Source organism: Rhynchophorus ferrugineus, unplaced genomic scaffold (genome assembly GCF_030347505.1).
Source record: "Rhynchophorus ferrugineus isolate W39M unplaced genomic scaffold, kcgeb_rfMv2 rfM4, whole genome shotgun sequence".
NCBI lineage: Eukaryota > Metazoa > Arthropoda > Insecta > Coleoptera > Curculionidae > Rhynchophorus > Rhynchophorus ferrugineus.
This window is the reverse complement of record NW_027472583.1, coordinates 53,860,184-53,879,822: the sequence shown is the minus strand read 5'-3', so window position 1 is coordinate 53,879,822 and position 19,639 is coordinate 53,860,184. Positions and strand designations below refer to the sequence as shown.

The 19,639-nt window shown below is 34.1% G+C and overlaps 1 protein-coding gene across 2 annotated transcripts in view; it reads right to left on the bottom strand.

Annotated features, from left to right (window-relative positions):
- Positions 1-19,639, bottom strand: part of Dgk (diacyl glycerol kinase 1) — a 131,615-nt gene that overhangs the window by 44,408 nt on the left and 67,568 nt on the right. For both annotated transcript variants that reach the window (XM_076403876.1, XM_076403875.1), the window contains exon 3: positions 11,844-11,920. In XM_076403876.1, the coding sequence (XP_076259991.1) occupies positions 11,844-11,920 (77 nt within the window). The remainder of the gene's footprint in view (positions 1-11,843; positions 11,921-19,639) is intronic.

Sequence of the window (19,639 nt, the reverse complement as noted above, 5' to 3'; positions counted from 1 at the left end):
TTTTACGTGTAACTGATATAATTCAGGTAGCGTCATTTTATGGGCTTATCAAAAATACAATGGGTTTCTAAACGCTCAATATATGGCATTTCCAAATACTGCTTAATCTGTAAAGTTGCTGCAGTACTTGGAGTAATTACTTCTTTCATTCTAGCCATTTTTTTATCAAAATATCTCCAGATGTCAATACATTCTTGGTCAATAGTTGTGTCTTGAATTTCGAGTTGTGGAACTATATTTATATTTTTTGAAGTTAGAATGGAAGATACCTCTTTTGTGATAACTTTTTGTATCGCCTCAGCATTATTTGCAATACCAAATCTTGCTTTTATAAATCTAGGATCTAAAAATGTAGATTTCCCGTATATCATGTTCATTTCTAAAATTGCGAGTCTTTTATTGATGACATCTAATAGACAATTTTGTAATTTTTCCCCATTCACTTGTTAAAATCCTGGATTTGATGGAATGTTGCAGTCCTCTTATTAACAGTGTAATTAAAAATATCGTGGGATATCTTTCACCAGATAAAATCGGTGCTCATTATTTTAATGGGCTTTAAAAGTTGAATACATTTTGTTAAGATAGTCCATTCGTCAACAAATAAAAACTGTGGTGCTCTTCTTAATAGCCATCAAAATAAATTGTGAAATAGTAGAGTTTTCCTATCAGAAAATGTATTTATTACAAATATTTAATATACTTTATTCACCTCTTTACAGTTAATATTTTTAAAAGAAATTTAACAACTGCTACTGCAAAAAATTCTTTAAATCTTTTGGAATCGATGCAATTTCTGAAACCTTTGGAACATAATTTTAGTTTTCAAGATTTTAGGAAAAAAGTTTTGACAAACGAAAGGCTTGGACAAAAATCATGAAAGTTTATCAAAAAAGTATTACCTATTATACCAGCCCAAAGTATTACCTATTATGCCAGTCAAAAGTATCTTACCATTTATCATTTACAATTTTTTTTTTGCCCTCGACAACTAGCGTTCCAAAATGCTGCTATATTAATTTACAATATATAGTTATAAGCAAACTACAAAAAAAACATAAAACCACATATATTACATATAAATCTATATAAGCATAAATTCGACGTATTACTTTCAAGGTCGTGGCTAGGATGACAAGGCCAGAACGTTAGAAACTAGTCGAATGAACTAGTAGAACCGAAAGTAGTAACTAAAAGTAAACGACTGAAACAGTCAATAGCAAATAGTAATAAAATCAGTCAGACCGAAAATAGCGACTGAAAACAGTCGATAGTAAAAAGTAGTCAATTACTAAACAGTCGATAGTCGATTTCAATCGATTGTTCCCAACACTACTCATAAGTCAGCGTTTTAAGATGTCAAAGGTCACAAAAAATGTTTATTACAAATATCTCGCGTCCTATGGGCTTAAGGCTATTTGCTTTTATTATGAATATTATAGGAAATAAAATTCTCTACAACTTTTGTTTCAAATATTTGTAGCGAATTGAGGCATGTCGAATTTTACATCGTGGAATAACGGTCTACAAAATACCCAGAAATATAATCCCAGATGTTGAACACGGGCGGGGTGCCAATTGGAACCCGACACCGAATAGCTGGCGGCAACCCCGAGACGTTTATCTGGGATATTACTGAAGGGTATTTCGGTCATTCAGTGCTCAACCCTCGTTTGGTTAAGACGTGCCACCATCGACTGCCCAAGCCTCGTCTTCAGGTAACTCCGCTGCCATCCTTTTTATCTTTGTATTTTTCTCATTTTTTATATTGTCAATAAATAACGGTCACATCATGTAAACACCACTGTTTTATTTCGTTTTACCTCCATTCACCGAGCCACATCATTTACCCTAAAGTGGTGACCCCGACGTGATCTTTCGCAAAATTGGGTTTGGACTCGTGAATGGAGGGTACGTAGAAAATGGTGTATTTTACGTGACCGTTATATTTTTTTTTGTTTCAAAATTTTAAATATTTTTAATTCGATTCCTTTTCAATTTTACCTTCAAGATTCATTTTCCTTTTATTCCGATTAATTTCATTATTTCCAATTAATTTTTAAAAAATTTTTTTTGTCAAAATTTTTATTTCACAATCTTTTGGAATATTTTTATATCACTGCTTAATCATCAGCGTCTCGGCTAAACATTTCTTTCGGCGCTATGTTTAAATCATAATGTCTTCCTTCGCTCGCCGTCTCCGTCATAATGGCAGATATTTTGATTTAAAAGGCTTTGGGCAGCTTCGGTCGGATACCGTCGTTATTTGTTTTTTATGAATTAACCTAACGTATGTGACTACGGATTAGTCACAGAGCAGCTCCAGAAGCTAGGTACCGATTGCAGTCACCGTAGACTCGTTATGTCTTCGCCGAAGTACCAGAATTGCTAACGTCTCGTCGTCGAAGAAAATAAGCTACCACGTCGTCGAACAGTCGATCCTCCCACAGCGTCGATTACGGGAGCCCTGTCTGAAGAATAGCTTGTTTTCAACGTCGTCGATGGACCACATTCAAGTGCCAAAGCGACGATGATGCAACGGTATCTGTAGGACCGGAAGATATCAACAGCCGTACCAGATCACAACCGTTTCGAACTGTCATATTTTTTCAAAGCCCATTTTACACAGCACATTTTATTTGGTATATATATATTTTTTTTGTATTTGATATTTTTTGCAAACATTTTTGTATTTTTGTTGAAGTAATTTTATGTAAAATTCTGGCAGGGGAGTATTGTAGCGAATTGAGGCATGTCGAATTTTACATCGTGGAATAACGGTCTACAAAATACCCAGAAATATAATCCCAGATGTTGAACACGGGCGGGGTGCCAATTGGAACCCGACACCGAATAGCTGGCGGCAACCCCGAGACGTTTATCTGGGATATTATTGAAGGGTATTTCGGTCATTCAGTGCTCAACCCTCGTTTGGTTAAGACGTGCCACCATCGACTGCCCAAGCCTCGTCTTCAGGTAACTCCGCTGCCATCCTTTTTATCTTTGTATTTTTCTCATTTTTTATATTGTCAATAAATAACGGTCACATCATGTAAACACCACAGTTTCATTTCGTTTTACCTCCATTCACCGAGCCACATCATCTTTACCCTAAATATTTTTATACACTCAGCCGTTTTTGAGATAGAGGGCAGAGAGCTTACAGCTTTTAAGTTATTTACAGCATAATGGAAGATCAACCGTTATTTCAATAAATAATGTCATAAAAGTCTATAAATGGTTAAATTATAAATAAATATCATTTTTTATTAATTATCACAGTATGTTTAATAATGTTTTCTATTTATAAAATATATATGTTTAATAATACTTACCTTTTCGTGTAATTAAAAATTGTTTACTAATTATATATTCAATTTTTATTTTAAAGTACTATTCTATACATTCATTTTAGTAGAAAATCAAATATGTAGAGGTTTTACAAGAACTTTAATAATAAGGACACGAATTTCAATTTTCTTCCTTTTCTTTTTTTTTTCATCGTTTTCCGGCTGCTCGAAAATTTCTATTTCATTATCTTCATAGTCGTTAGAAATATTTGCCTCCGAATCTTCAAGGATTTCGTGGTCACAAGCGAACGAAAATTGCAATCTCGATCTTCCGCATATACAACGTGATCTATAACAATTCTTGCAGTTGGAAAATATTGTGCTTAGTGATTCATCTGGAGCTGATGGTAACATTATAATAGATAATTATTTTTTAAACAGTTGGCAAAAGAAATGTTAAAAGTCAGGTATATTCCTCCAAAAGTTTTGATAATTTCTCTGAAGGAAACTTTCATTAGAACGCTAGAGAAACTTTAGATCAAATAACTTCAGTATTTTTTAATTGATTAATTAACTATAATCTAAATCTTATTCTAGATACTATTCCAACTTATTTTAAACTCTATCCTAACTTATTCTAAAATCTAATCTCACTCTAAGTGTCTATTAATTAGTTCGTATGGTAGTTTGCGTTTGAGTCTACACTACACTGTCCTCGCGCACATTTAACTGTTTGGCGAGTGCATTGGGATGCACTAATAGTCTTTCAGACTACTTCGCACTAACACTCCGAATCACACTTGTCATAGGTTCTATAAGGATACTGAATCAGTTTGTTGGACACGTAATAAGGGGCATCGATGATGATATGCAACACTTTATTCTGGAACCTCTGGAGTATATCTATGTTAGATTTGCTAATTGTAGCATATCCCTCAATTCAATACCATAGGTCTAAATGGGCCTAAGTATTGACTGCAAAACGTTGTTATCTAATGATAATGTAGATTTACGCCTTATCAGCCAGTACATTTGGTTTAGTTTAAGCTCAAGCTATTTGCGTTTTGTAAGTATATGTTTTTTCCATGTCAAACGTCGATCGAAATGCATTCCCAGATATTTAACGTTGCCTGCTTGCGGAAGTTCATGATTATTCAATTTTACTGAGGGACATCTTCTACGAAGGGTGTTTAATATATATATATATATATATATATATATATATATATATATATCATCCCATCCCATCTTAATTGGTCTAGTTTTCTCTAGAGTTCTGCTGTGTGTGCATTAAGATCTTTATACTAAAAGCGTATGTTCAGCGTATCTGATTGCGCACATCATATCTATATATTCTTCTATTATGATGGATAGGTCTCTTGACGTGATTCTTCGTTAGTTTTTTCCATCCGTATCACCTCTGGCCTGTTCTGTAGTGATATTAACAGCTTCTAATTTAATATAAATAATAAAAATGAGAATAATTTATAGTTATGTATTTTTTACTTTATACGACGTGTTATTTATAGAAATGTATGATTGATCTTGCATTATGCTGCAAAGAAATGAGCGCTGTTAAATAAAAGTTGCAGATAATTTTGTTTCTTATAATATTCATAATAAATGCAAATAGTATTAAACTCATACGAAGCAAGATATTCGCAAAAAATATGTTTTCCTGGCCTTTGACGGGTGAGATGATGTTAAGAGGGGATTACAAAATTTTATGACACTTTTGAGATAACTTTTAAAGTGTCAAAATAAAGGTTTATACAGCTTATTATCTCTCATTTCGAGGCTGACCCTCTTTTTTGGCTTATACGAGTGGACTATCGGTCCCATTCGCGTTTCAGAACGTACCCGCGGAAGGCGCACGCCGAATCAGAAATGTTTAATGTCGGCGAATAGGGGGAGGAGGGGGGCGAGTAGAGAGTGAGAGGGGTGAGGGGTGTCGGTGGTGGTTGATTAATAACGCTGTAACGAAAATTGTTTCTCCTTGCGGGTTTTCTTTGCGGTTTTCTTTGGCTTTAAAAAACGATTAAAGGTTTTTGTTAATTAATTTTTAATTAGTTTCAATCCTTCCCCTCACCGCGACCGCTGGCGTCTTTTTGAGGTCGTCGTGGATGGCATGTTGAGGACTGTTGATTCCTTTTAAGTAGTTTGATACGTCGATTCATTTTCTTGGGCGCAAATTGGATTTTAATTGAGGTTTGCCCGCTTGGTTGGCGCAGTGGTAATGGCGACAGGACAGTCCTCTTACTGTTGCGATAGTCGCGGGTTCGAATCCTGCGAGGGTATGGTCGCAAATTTATGTTTATGATTGTTTAATATTTGTGACCGCCCTAGGCAAGAGTGCAAAATCCGACAATCCGGCACGTTTATCGGGTTGAAGTCTAGGGTATTCGATAAGTTAGCGAAAAAAAAATCCGATTTATCGTTGTAGAAAATATTTTGTTTTTCAGTATAATTTCACTCAATCCCAATACACTTATTCGATCGTTTAATAGCACCCGTTCTATCACTGTAGTGATTCTCCTGAACGCTTGCGCCTTTGTGGCGGAAGTCAGGTGCCAGAAGTCAGAAGGAACTAAATCTGGCGAATAAACTGTATGAAAATGAAACAATTGGTATTTTAATTTCAACATGTCATTTTGGCATGTCGAATTTTACATCTTAGAACAGCGGTATACAAGATAGCAGCATTCAGTGGACGATAACGAAGATCTGGCAATCCTGAGACGTTGATTTTGTATATCATTGAAGGGTATTTTGGATCATTCAGTCACTGACCATCGTTCAAAGGTTCAGTTCAGTTCAGATAGGCCACTATTAACTGTCCAAGTGTCTCTTCAGGTAATAATGCGCCGTTTCATTTTATCTATTCTGTTTTATAATTTTATTTAACGTATCGTATAACGCTTTTGTTGTATCTTCAATTAACGAGCCATATGCCCTCAGAACCATATTTTTTATTTTGTAAACCGGATCCTTTTTGCATTCACTTGGTCCAAAATATTTAAATCGTTATCTAAGCTCTAAGAATTTTACTAGTTCTGAGATGAATAGCAGGTTTTATACTCTTTAATCTTTAATTTATAGTAGTTTTTATTATATTAGATGACTAAGAATATTTTGATCACCGCTATGTAATTGTAAAATACGAAGTATTAATATAAACATATATTAAACTGTCCAAATTACTATTAAATTCAATAACATTGGTATTTCTGCACAGAAAAGTTTTCCAATTAGTATCAATATGTCATTTATTGTATATACACGCTAGCATGGAAGGCCAAAAATTACATTTTCGATATTCATTATACTTATGGATTGATTTAAGAAAGTATGCTGCCGAATATCATGAAATACTTGTAGCGACTTAACGTCGGTACTGTTCCGACATATCGCAATTGTTTTATTTTTAACGATTTTAAAGTGAAAGATTTGTATAAATAGCTTGTAATAGTGAAAAAAAACTATAAATTGCAAGACATACTGGGTTCAAACCCAGAACAAACTCACAAAGAAATTATACACACTTTATCAGTTGATGGAATCGGGTGTCGCCAGATTGTTTAATGAAAATGTCTATGAGGCGAAAGACAAAAACTACAATAACGTACGCGGCCTAAATAATAACTGTTTGGTGATGCGAGAAGAAGAAATTAAATATAAGAAACCGTATTCGTATAAATATCAGTAAAATGACTGCCATGACTTACAATCTATTGTTGATTAAAAAATTGTTGAAATAAATTATATTTCATAACATTTTTGTTCAATTATTTTATTTAGATTAGAATTTTGTTGTATGTCAAAGCCAAACTGAACTAAAACTCAGAGTTGACGCGAAAACATTGCGGCTTTTTGATGTCACAAATTTAAATGACGTATGTACAAAATAACAGACAATATCAAACGAGAAAATCATTGGACTTCTTTCACGAGAACCAAATTCTGGTAACTGCTCTCCCTCTACCCTGGACGCAAACATATATTCACAGACACTTCTAAATTTTATCGATCCTGAAAGACTCGATAGCCCCGTAGTTACCTTTGACAACCAACCCTTCCTCCTTAATCTACCGAATAATATTTAAAACCTATCGCTGAACTTTTTTTCATATGTAAACTCCTTAACCTCTGTTCTGCCCAATCAATTACAAAACTGGCCTTCACAGTCCATGTTTCCATGCCTCCTTGACTTCTTTGGGCTCTCTTCGGCTGGGTGAATACCAGTGAATGCTTGAGTGAATCTCCTTCCATGTTGGTATTCCTGAAAATGAGGGAGCTGACTTTGGAGTAGAGTATCTCCCCATATTTCCTTATACATAAAGTACCTCCTCCCGACTATCAAGTATCAGGGATTCTGTGCCGCGTAGATGAGTCTTAAGGCTGAAATAAGCTCTAGAGAAGAAGTAAGGTTTCTTCATTTTTCTTTCCGTCTGCCCAATCAGTTCTCGCATGGTGAAGTTGAATCGACTGAGACTGGGCTCACGCCGTGTCACACATGCCCACCTGATTCCGCACAGTCCATTCTACAGTCAGCTTTCGTTCTCCCATTTCAATTCACCGTATTCTGAATGAACGTCACCGTCTCATTTTGTTCGGACAAATGTTGGGGTTGTATGATTTTCGAAACACCCTTAGTTTCTATGTCACTTTCTCATCTCAACAAGCTACTGTTGTCTCCACGTCATGTTCCTTCGTTTTATCTGTTTTATGGTTCTGAATATTGGCACCCAGTACAACCACCTGTTTTTAATTTTGCCTAGTACTGATCTGGTAAATATATGTGTTATTTTTACCTTAACGAGTTGTATATATATACACCAATATATTATGCACACGTATAGTAACAACTCTTATACTTAAACTTTTTTTATTTATACCCATTAAGGCTGTTGGAATCTGGAGTCACCCAAACTGAGAAAATCTTTCCATAGAGGGCAGTATGGAAATTTTGAAGATCTTCAAAGATAAACATTTGGGCGAAGGTACAGGCAATACTGAAACAATTTAATTAGAACTATAAGCTGTTCAGACAGATGAGCCTTTCTTTCGAAGGGAGATGTTATATTTTACGACTAATAATGTACTGGCTACGAATTACATTGTGAATTGAGGAAAAATCTGTTTTGACACAGTATCGCTTTGTATCGCCGTTCAACCAGTCCTTTATTCTTTGTTTTCTAAACCCTTTCACATTATGTATATATACTTTGTTTATCAACTTCATATATTGTATATTGCAATAAAAAAAAGTGCCTAGTTAGAGTGCCGCGACTATACGTCGAACATATCCAGAACGGTAGACCTTTAAATCAAATTAAATTAAGATTTATAGGAGCAAACAACTCATTTATTCTATAAACAAAAAAAATATTTTATACGGCACGGCATCAGTGCCGCCGCACACACATACACACAAAAACGCGCCCGACCGAATTCGCTTAATATCGCCGTTGGGACACAATTAAAGCGCCACCTTTTTCCGGATTTTTCCGCGTTTACGTTTCGAAAAGCCGCAACGCCTCTATGTACGTACGGCTGTCATTTGTCATTTGGCAAAACGGAAATAAACGATCATGACGGTGACATTTACGTCGTCAAAGTCGCGTCTACACCGTTGAATGTCACGGAATAAAAAAAATGGGGGAGAAAGGAAAAAAAATGAACGAGATGATCGTGTTGCACTTGACATTGGCCGGGGTTCCGGAACGGGCACGGCCGCCCGCGACCGTTTCTATTTTTAGTGAGCGCCAGCGGATTTACGGACCGAAATCGCGATATAAAGCGGTTACAGTGTTTGTTTTGACGACGGGGCTAGACGTTATGTGCGCCAATGGTCGTAAAGCCATGGGCTGAAAACTCCCGTGCCCAACACATAGATGGCGCTAGTTTTATTGCCTATATTTTAAAAGAAGATATAAAAATTTCATGCTATTTTACTTAATAAGTTTGTGAGATATTATGCTAAGAATGACACTACTTTTATTATTTTGAACAAAACAAAACAGTGAATCAAAAGCAATTTCGTGTTTTAATTTTATGCTGTTTCTTGATGGGAAAAAATCATTCGAGCGAAGTAATAGTTTGAAAAGTTTTGTAAGGACTCCGTTTCATCAGGAACAACAACAAACGTTAGTTTGCTGACTTCAAACATGGTCGTAGAGATATTAATGATGCACTGCGTTCTGCATTGGACGTCCAAATGAGGTGGCAATACCAGAAAACATAAAAAACCACAAAATCCTTTTGAATGATCGAAAAGTGAAGTTGCGTGGGTTAATTAACATCGCAAATATATTAAAAGAACGTGTTGGTTTTATACTGCATGAGCATTTCTCTATGGGAAAGCTCTGTTCAAAGTGGGTGCCGCGTTTATTCACTGTTGACCAAAAACAAGAACGTGTTGATGATTCTGAGCAGTGTTTGGCCGTGTTTAAACTTACCAAACAGGCCCATTTTGAGGCAAAAGATAAATCGTTCTAGAAAAGTGGTATTGAGATGTTAGAACACCGCCTGGAATGATTGTGTGGCTCTTGGTGGAGTTTACGTTGATGAGTAAAGCCAATTTTGAACAAAAAAAACGCATTTTCTTTGTTACGTCCGGAACTTTTCAGCCCATATGCTAGAACATAAAGAAGTAGAAAGGGAAGAAAGTACGGGGAAACAAACAATATATAGTATAGAATTGGTTTGTTCTGCGCAAGCGCATTTCGATAATTGACAACTTTTTCGTTGTTTGATAGTTCTATGGTTACGTTGTGACCTACGGATGCAAGAGTGAGTTTTGCGAGGCGAATGAATGAAACTTAATGAATGTGGGATTGTGATCCAATGATGATAATTTCCATGACAGGATGATGAGGGTGTGAAAGATTTATGCATAGATATGTGTGTAATAGTTCAGAATATAACATAGAATCAGGTATAATTAAAAAGTCCCTTGCCTGACACATAGATGGCGCTACTAGAATTAAATCCATATGTTTTCAGTTAGCCCTAACCCTCAAAAGATGGGGGTAAAAATTTGACAGTTGTCGGATCATTAGTTTGTGAATTATAGTATTTTGAGTGAAGCAACTATTGTTATTCTGAAAAAAGGAATGGATCTGGATAAAAAGGAATATCGCGTGTTGATAAAATATTACTTTTTGCAGGAAAAAAATATGTATGCCACAAAATGATTTTGAATGACCGTAAATTAAAATTGAATGAAATAGCAGACACCCTAAATATATTAACTGAACGTGTACATCATATAATTCACGAATATTTGGGTATGAGAAAGCTCTGTGCAAAGTGGGTGTCGAGCGAGCTCACTTTCGACCAAAAACACCGACGAGTTGATGATTCGGAGCAATGTTTGAAGATGATCAAGCGTAATAAATACGAGTTTTTGCGTCGATATGTGACAATGGATGAATCATGGCTCCATCATTTCACTCCGAAGTCCAATCGACAGTCATCCGAGTGGACTGAACACGATTAACCTGCTACAAAGCATGGGAAAACGCAACAGTTGACTGGCAAGTTTATGGCGTCTGTATTTTGGGATGCGCATGGAATAATTTTCATTGACTACCTTAAAAAAGAAAGGACCATCAACAGCGACTATTACATAGCGTTATTGGACCGTTTGGAGGACGAAATCATCGAAAAACGGCCGCACTTGAAGAAAAAGAAGCAAGGTTTCACCAAGACTATGTACCGTCTCACAAGTCAGTGAAAACGATGGCAAAAATCCATCAATTCACCGTATGCTCCAGATATGACCCCCAGCGATTATCTCCTGTTCTCAGATCTCAAAAGAATACTCAGTGGGAAGAAATTTTCATCGAATGAAGCGATGATCGCCGAAACTGAGGCCTATTTTGAAGCACAGGACAAATCGTACTACAAAAATGGTATCGAAAAGTTTAAAAGGGTCGCTATATTAGAAATGCATGAAACTATGTTGAATAAAAAAACTAATTTTGCCAAAGGAATGTGTTTTACTATGATACTCCGGGAATTTTTCAATTAACCTGTTACATGAGCATTGGTTAAAATGTGTGTAAAGTACATTACATGGATAAACAATTGTTAATTAGGTGGATTAGGTCTACAGAAAATAACACTATATAAAAAACACGCCTAGAACTCTACATCATAGGTGGTGTTGAAAAGAGTTCAATGTAATTGTAATAAAACAATTTCAACCTACAGACTATTGTGTCTGTATAAGTGATTGTAGTTTAAGTCCTTTGACAATATATAACAGTATTTATGTTTAATTATGTTATTTGTATTAGAATTTTGGTATCTGTCAAGACCAAAATGAACTAAAACTCATAGTTGACGTGGCAACATTGCGACGTTTTGACGTCATCAATTCAGATAACGTGAGTTCACTGTTTTATTGAATTGATTATATGTCCCTTTATTCTATAGTGTTTATATTGAATACAGTGTTCGATATTACGCACGCCATTGACCATAGATCCACTGCTTGTGCATTTTGGGCTGGTTCAAAGACGCTTGTTGATAAAGCAGGAAACTTACCCCGTCCGGATTGTGTTTATAAGGTGGTCCGCTGCCGCAAAAGTCCACGAGGACGTCTTGGAGTTTCTTGTTGGCATCTGTAACAAGAATCATTAAATAAATATGGAGTTAAAGCTAGAAAATTTCAAAATAACTCGGATGAAACTTAACACAATTGCTATCGATCTATTAGGTCAAGGATATTAAACCAATATTAACCTGCGTGCTACTTTATGGTGACACGTGCCGCCAAACAATCTCGATTTAGTGCTTATTGAGGAAAAATATTATTAAATTGTAACATTAACTTAAAACTTGTTTATTATAACCTATGAAAAAATAATTGATATTTGTTAGTTTCGCCAAAATTCGGCGGGATCAATCTGGCTAATTTTGGTTTTGATATATTTGTGGAGGTCCATCGAAAGTTTATATGTTGAGAAAATGTAAAATAATTGCGAAGAAAATTGTAAAAATAATAATTTTGTTTCCTCATAGTACCTCTATCATTAATATCACTAAAAAAAAGAAAAGGAAATTGAAAAAATGTCCAACATTAATTAAAACTACCGGCCATTTTTATCAAATCGCAGTTAGAATATGTAGTTGTATAAAAATATTGAAGATAACTTCCTGGTACTGATGCTTTAATACTTCTTAATACTCGATTTATATTTCATACAAATGTATAGTCAATTCAAAATAGCAGTGACACGAGTGTCAATATGTGTCTGTATAAAGTTGTAAATTCGTTTTACAGTCAGACAATATTATCCTTCTCGTTTTATTCTATATTGTTTTTATTGAAAATATTTTCTTGCGCCTTGCAGCTGCACTGTGTATTAGTACGGGCACAGTCACTAACACATCTCAAGAAATAAAAAAAACAATATAACCTTAAATTCGCCAAAAAGAAACCGTGTTTATGCGAAACAGGTGACGAATCAAGATCAGCTTGGTGTTTCAGAGATCAAATATACGAAATGTATGAAACAGTAAGTAGTTTTTTCAATCGAAAGATAATTTAATACAATTATTTGAGAGAAAATTGTTAGCCTGGAAAGTATCCATAAAAATCCAATATATATATATATATATATATATATATATATATATATATATATATATATATATATATATATATATATATATATATATATATATAGGATTTAAGTGGTGTAAAGATTGCTACCAGAGATTGCTTTTAAAAGAATACAATTTTTAAAAACATAACAAAATCAAGGAAGAAATATATCAATTTATAGATTTAAATGAGACATGAATATTTCAGAATGGTATATTGGGTTAGTCATGGCAATATTGTAATAAATATTTTAAAGACAACGAAAGCTGATGGAAAAAGATAAATGTTGGAATAACTATCGATTAGGTTTTGTTAGTCATAACATTTATTTATTGCAGACATATAGTTCTTCATGCTGTTACTTGGTAAATATAAATGAAATATTTAATTGCATTTTATGTAATTTACGTTTTTAGAAATAAGCCTGAGAAAAGATACATAATAGATCAGATTACTGAATGTTATGGCCACAGAGTATTACGTCTTATCAGTCCCTATCACTGCATTTTTAATCCAATTGAGTTGATACGGGGTATTGCAAAGAATTATTATAATAGATATTCAGGTCGAGGAGGATATTCAAACCAGAGCTCGATGAGATACATTGAAGAGGAAATTGACAAATGGTAGAATCTTGAGCAAGTTTTTGATAGATTGGAAATAAACAGCTTAGTTATTCACTTGATTAGTGTTTCTGAAAGTGAAAGTTGAATAAAACCTTATGAATGTTGCTTTATAATTCAATGCTGACGATTACCAAGACAGGGTGATGAAATAGGAAACCACTAAAGGTCAGTATACAATTAATATACTTTAGTTGTAGGGAATTATATTATAGAAAGTGGGAAAGCTTTATGAGCATGTGTTGCAATGTTGTTCAGAATATACACGAACGTTTGGTTAATATGTAAGAGGAGAGAAATAACACTAACTGTTTTATAGATATGGCAAATGCATTAAGTAGAATGCAGTGATTAAATGTAGTTTTACTAAGAAAGATGTATACAGATAGTAAGAGGACAAACTAAAGAAAAATATAGTAATATCATAATGACTTTACAAGGATACGTTCCATCGAAAGAAACAAGAACTAAGCATAAAACATAAATATGCTCTCTAATGAAAGTAAAATACATTACCCAGATATACAATTGTTAATTATGTGGATTAGGCCTTCGGGGGATACCACTACATACAAAAAAGCGCGTAGAACCCTACCGATAGTAGTGCGGAAAAAAGCTCAATGTATATATAATAAAACAACTGTAACCTATAAATTATTGCGGCTGTAAAATTCATTGTAGTTCTTCGATAATAAATGCATTTGATATTTGTACAATGATGTTAAAATAAATTATATTTAATAAAATATTTGTTCAATTATTTTATTTATAGTAAAATGTTCTTATATGTCAGAGCAAAATGTACTAAAACTCAGAGTTGATGCGGCAACATTGCGACGTTTTGACAGTTCCCCCGTGTCACTGCTATTTTGAAATGACCTATAAGTATTTTCTGGTAGGTATATTGATTCTATATGAAAATAACTGAAAAATAATGATATATATGATAAATGTGATGTAACTACACAGAGAAAATAGAGATTTAACTTTATAGGCAATTTTGGAGAAATGTTTCGCGGCGTCTATATGTCTAACCACTTCTTGGTTGACACTAAAAAGGAATAGTTGTTTCCAAATGATCTTGTTTAGGTTAGCGGCATCATACCGTAAGTCATTATACAGTAAACATTTGTTGGTAATATTCGAATTTGTATCAGAAATCAAAATCTTAAACAGTTGCAGATACTGTGGCGTCTTCATAAGTAATTTTTATTAATTATGGTTCATACGTCGATCGAAAACATTTCTTTGTTCTACGGGCCAAAGTAGTTCGGATGTCCTCGACGTAGTTAGCTGTAACGGTTGTTGATATATGTTTAAAAAAGTTAGGTTAAGAGAATTTAAAAATGTCGTAAAAACAAAAAGTAGTGTACATAAACATCCAGCCTAATATGTACTATTAAAACTAGTGAATAAAGTCCATACACAATTGAGAATATAGTTTATTATTTGCTAAGTATATTCAAAGCAAATTGTTCCTTTCAGAATGACATTTGGTGAACCGAAACCGCGGGTTAAACGCTCCAATGGATTCAATTTACTTGTGTCCTTACCACTTATAAATGTAGATTATCAATTCTTGCAAATTAATCTATGAGAAGTCCAGATGTGGAAATGTATAGATATTGTGCTCACAATCCAAACGAACTATTGTCCAATAACTACAAATGTTTCTTCATCAGAACAACAATTTAGATTTTAATTAGCATTTTCAAAATGTTCAAGATAAGAAGTTTACATACAGTCTGTTCAAAGTTATTTTGTACACACGCCATTTAAATTTGTGACATCAAAAGGTCACAATGTTGTCGCAACAACTCTACATTTTAGTTCAGTTTGGCTTTGACGTACAACAAAATTCTAATCGAAATAAAATAACTGAACAAAAATGTTATCAAATCTAATTTATTTTAATATTATGGTACATCTAAAAACTACAGTTAATTGTAGAGCCACAATAGTTTATAGGTCAAAGTTCTAACGTCTTATCATTGCTTACAAGAATTTTGTATACGTCTGACAACCGGACGACTCATTCGTTTACGTATTCGAACTAATCAGACAGCATTGTGCCTCTATTTATTATATAATACATTAAACATCTCGATGACGTATGTACAAAAAAACTATATAGACTAAATAGACTATACACTATAGTTCATCTAAAAAGAAGCAAAACAAGTCCTTTTTTCCACTTTACTTCTATTTCCCCAGGAACTTTTAAACAAGTTTTCAGGGTTTGGTCATCTTCTTTTGCGAACAAAGAGTTCTCCATCTAGTACATAGTTGCAGAGCCTCCGGATTTTCATGGAGGTGTAGCCTGACTTCGTGTTTCCCATCGAAGCTGTTGATTTCTTCGTTGAATTTCAAGGGGTTATTCCTAAATAACTTAAGCACTTAAGTCCGGTTTTGGAAAGTTTACATACCACTTAATAAGTATACTGTGAATTAATTAATACTATCATATAAATTTATAGATTTTTGTTTAAGTTATTTTTAATAAAAATTCAAATCTCGAAAACAGGGAATTATATTAGACATTACGTTCTGTTCCAATTCATAACCGACTGATTTCGGAATACAAATATATGTTAAGACAAATATTGTTATATCTTACATTAATCAGTGAGCCAGAAAAACATATCATCGAATCACGAATCAGATCTAAATAAACGTCGGGAAGCAACAGCATGGAAAACACGTGCCTAGAACCGATGGCTCAACTATACCTGACAGACTAACCATTCTGGAAATTTAAATATTTGCTTCTTGAATGATTTCTAATCGGCCTGTAAGCAAACGAGTCGATGAAATGTTGGATGTTCCTGACCCAGTTGACTATACGTTTTTTTCTCATCGGTTATTTGGTGTGTTCTATACATTTTGATGTATAAATAATAATTAGGAGCTATTTTAGCTAGGGAACGAACTTGAATTGGTCGTTGATTAATTATACTTTATTTGCCTATATTGTCAGCTAGAATGTCACTTTTTATCAAGTATTAACAGGTCAATTGAAAAGTCCTCGGTCTGACACATGGATGGCGCTACCAGAATAACCCTCAAAAGATGCGTGTATAAATTTGACAGCTGTCGGATCATTAGTTTGTGAATATAGCATTTTGAGTGAAGCAACTTTTGTTATTGTGAATAAAAATGGATAAAAAGAAATTTCGCGTGTTGATAAAATATTGCTTTTTGAAGGGAAAAAATACAGTTGAATCAAAAACTAGCTTGATGCCGAATTTCTGGACACTGCTTGCCCCGTAAACTGTATTTTGGGATGCGCATGGAATAATTTTCATTGACTACCGTGAAAAAGGAAATACTATTTGAAGGACGAAATCACCGAAAAATGACCGTATTTGAAGAAAAAGAAAGTGATGCTTCACCAAGACAATGCACTGTGTCACATGTTAGTGAAAATGATGGCAAAAATTCATGAATTGGGCTTCGAATTGCTTTCTTATCCACCGTATTCTCCAGATCTTGCCCCCAGCGACTATTTCCTGTTCCTCAAAAGAATGCTCACTGGGAAGAAATTTTCGTCGAATGAAGAGGTGATTGCCGAAACTGAGGCCTATTTTGAAGCAAAGGACACATCGTATTACAAAAATTGTAGCGAAATGTTGGAGGGTCGCTATAATCAGTGTATCATCTTTGAAGGGAATTATGTTGAATAAACAAAACTAATTTTGTTAAAAAAATGTGTTTTACTATGGTAGGCCGGGGACTTTTCAATTGAGCTGTTAAGTTAGTAGGAAAGTAATATCTTGTTTTATATAAGATATTACTATTATATAAGGCGAAACAATGAACTTCTAGAAAACGAATGCTGTTTTTTTCATCAATTTTTGTATCCAGTTGGCTCAAAAGGTTCCAATAATAATTTGAGCACACTGTGTTACATTTTGGAAGAATTGCACGAACAGAATTTCTCTGACATCCCAAAAACTGAAGCTACTCATAGTACACTTCCTTAGCGGATTTCTGAATACCACTTGGATTTCTTCAGCAGTGATTTCGGGAACTTATGCTTCTGTTAGGTTAACGGGTATTCGAACCTTTCATTTGATATATTGGTAAAGATATGTTATGTAATATAATAATTCAGCGCGATATAGAATCCATAGGGAGTGTGATTTGAAGTGTTAGTGCAAAATACTCTGAAAGACTGTTAGTTCATTCCAATCCACTCGCCAAACAGTTAAACACAAACTACCATACAAACTGATTAACTCTATGTGCCTAGAGTAATAATTATTAGTAATAATAATTTCTAGAATATATTAGAATAATCTTTAGAATAACTTAGGATATACTTTAGAATAAGAAAAAATAGTATTTAGAATAAGAGTTAGATGATAAGTTTGTACAGCAAATCCCTTACTGAAGCGATTTTCTACATGTCAGTATACGTATAATGTATAACAGAAATCATTAAATAATACTTATTGCCCTCGGGCAAATTGTTGAAATTCTAACAGATTAATAACAAAAAATCTTTAGTTTTATTGTCGTTTTTCTTTTAATTAAGGTACAGTCGTTAAATTTCGTCCCTTGCTGTATTGCATCTGCTTACAATCTAGTTTCCATATCGTTAAATAAAAGTTAGTTACGTCAAACAGCCATTGTAAAAAAGTGATGGTGAATCGTAGCTTCTACAACAAATTCTTTAAAAATAAAAACCTGAACTGCAAAAGGGAAAACTACATCTACTCCATTATCGTGATTAGAATACTCTTCATCCCCATTTATAGCACCATCTGATGTGCAGTCTATTTCATTTATTGAAACATTTTCAATCTCAACTAGATGGATTAGCTATGATAGTTACTGCCTAAACAAGAAATACCCTATAAACAAGAAATTCTATATACAGAAAAGAAACGGAATGAGAAGGATGAGTAGCAAGAAAAAACTAGAATAACAGGAAACAACAAAAATAAATGCTAACGATAAAAGAAACAGTTTTATCACCACGAAAAAGATTGCTGAAATAATGACTCTGAATGCCCAGTTGTTCCAGAAGCTTTTCCAATGACAAAAAATGAGAAGATTGATAAGATACATTAAATGTTTCCAATGAATGCATGAAGATTGTGTACTGAATGCATACTGATTGACAAAGGTTGATTAGATTATTACAATATGAATACAATTTAATTTAACATACTGATGATTGTCATCTCAATATCGTTCTAGTCGGTTTGATCGCGTAGTGGTAAAGGTGGCAGGACTGTCCTCCTACTGCTGCGATAATTACGCGTTCGAATCGGGTTAAGATTAGTTCTAGGCAAGAGTCTAAAATCCGACAAGGAAAATGATCCCAGCCACGCCAGTCACCAAGCTGGGTAAAACCGGATGTCTTCTGGGATGATTTCTAAAGTTGGTCACTCGCCAGTTAGTAGGGTTAATGCCTAGGACCGTTGTTCGGAGCCCACGTTAAGTTGTAGGTCTAGTCACTAAAAAATCCACGAGGTTGACGTGACTAAAAACAATATAACATTTAATATTTCAATATCGTCCCTGAGATGAAAATAGTTTCCCAAAAAATATTTTTAGATGTTGTATTTTGTTGTTAAAACTGATTTTACAGAATTTATAAAAGGACGTATAACTGAAGTAGCTAGTGTTTGAAGTTTATTTATTATCTTATCGGTAATATATATTTTCTAGGATTTGTTTAGATAAAAAAGGCGAAATTTGGCGACTCTACCATGCTTTAATTGTTTCTAAATTTTGAACGGCACATTTTACAGATCTTTTACGGTCAAACCTAACAGACGAATCTAATTTAAGAAAACAAAAGCTCTCCTAATATCGTCGTTCTCGTTTTGTTCTGCGGTTCGGCTACGCCCGCAATAATGAAAAAAAATTACGGACAATAATAAATAAATAAATAAATAGAGCTACGCATTGCTGACGATCCGACGCGGCTCATATAAGAAAAGCTGGAAATGTCTGCCTCCGCCGGGCATTTCCATAAAAATTCCCCAGAAGCCCAGAACTATTTTTCATTTTCTTGATTAACATCGGAAGTCTTACGCTAAACACGGATATATATTGTTTAGTAGTCACGATATAGATTTTAATATTTTTATTAATTG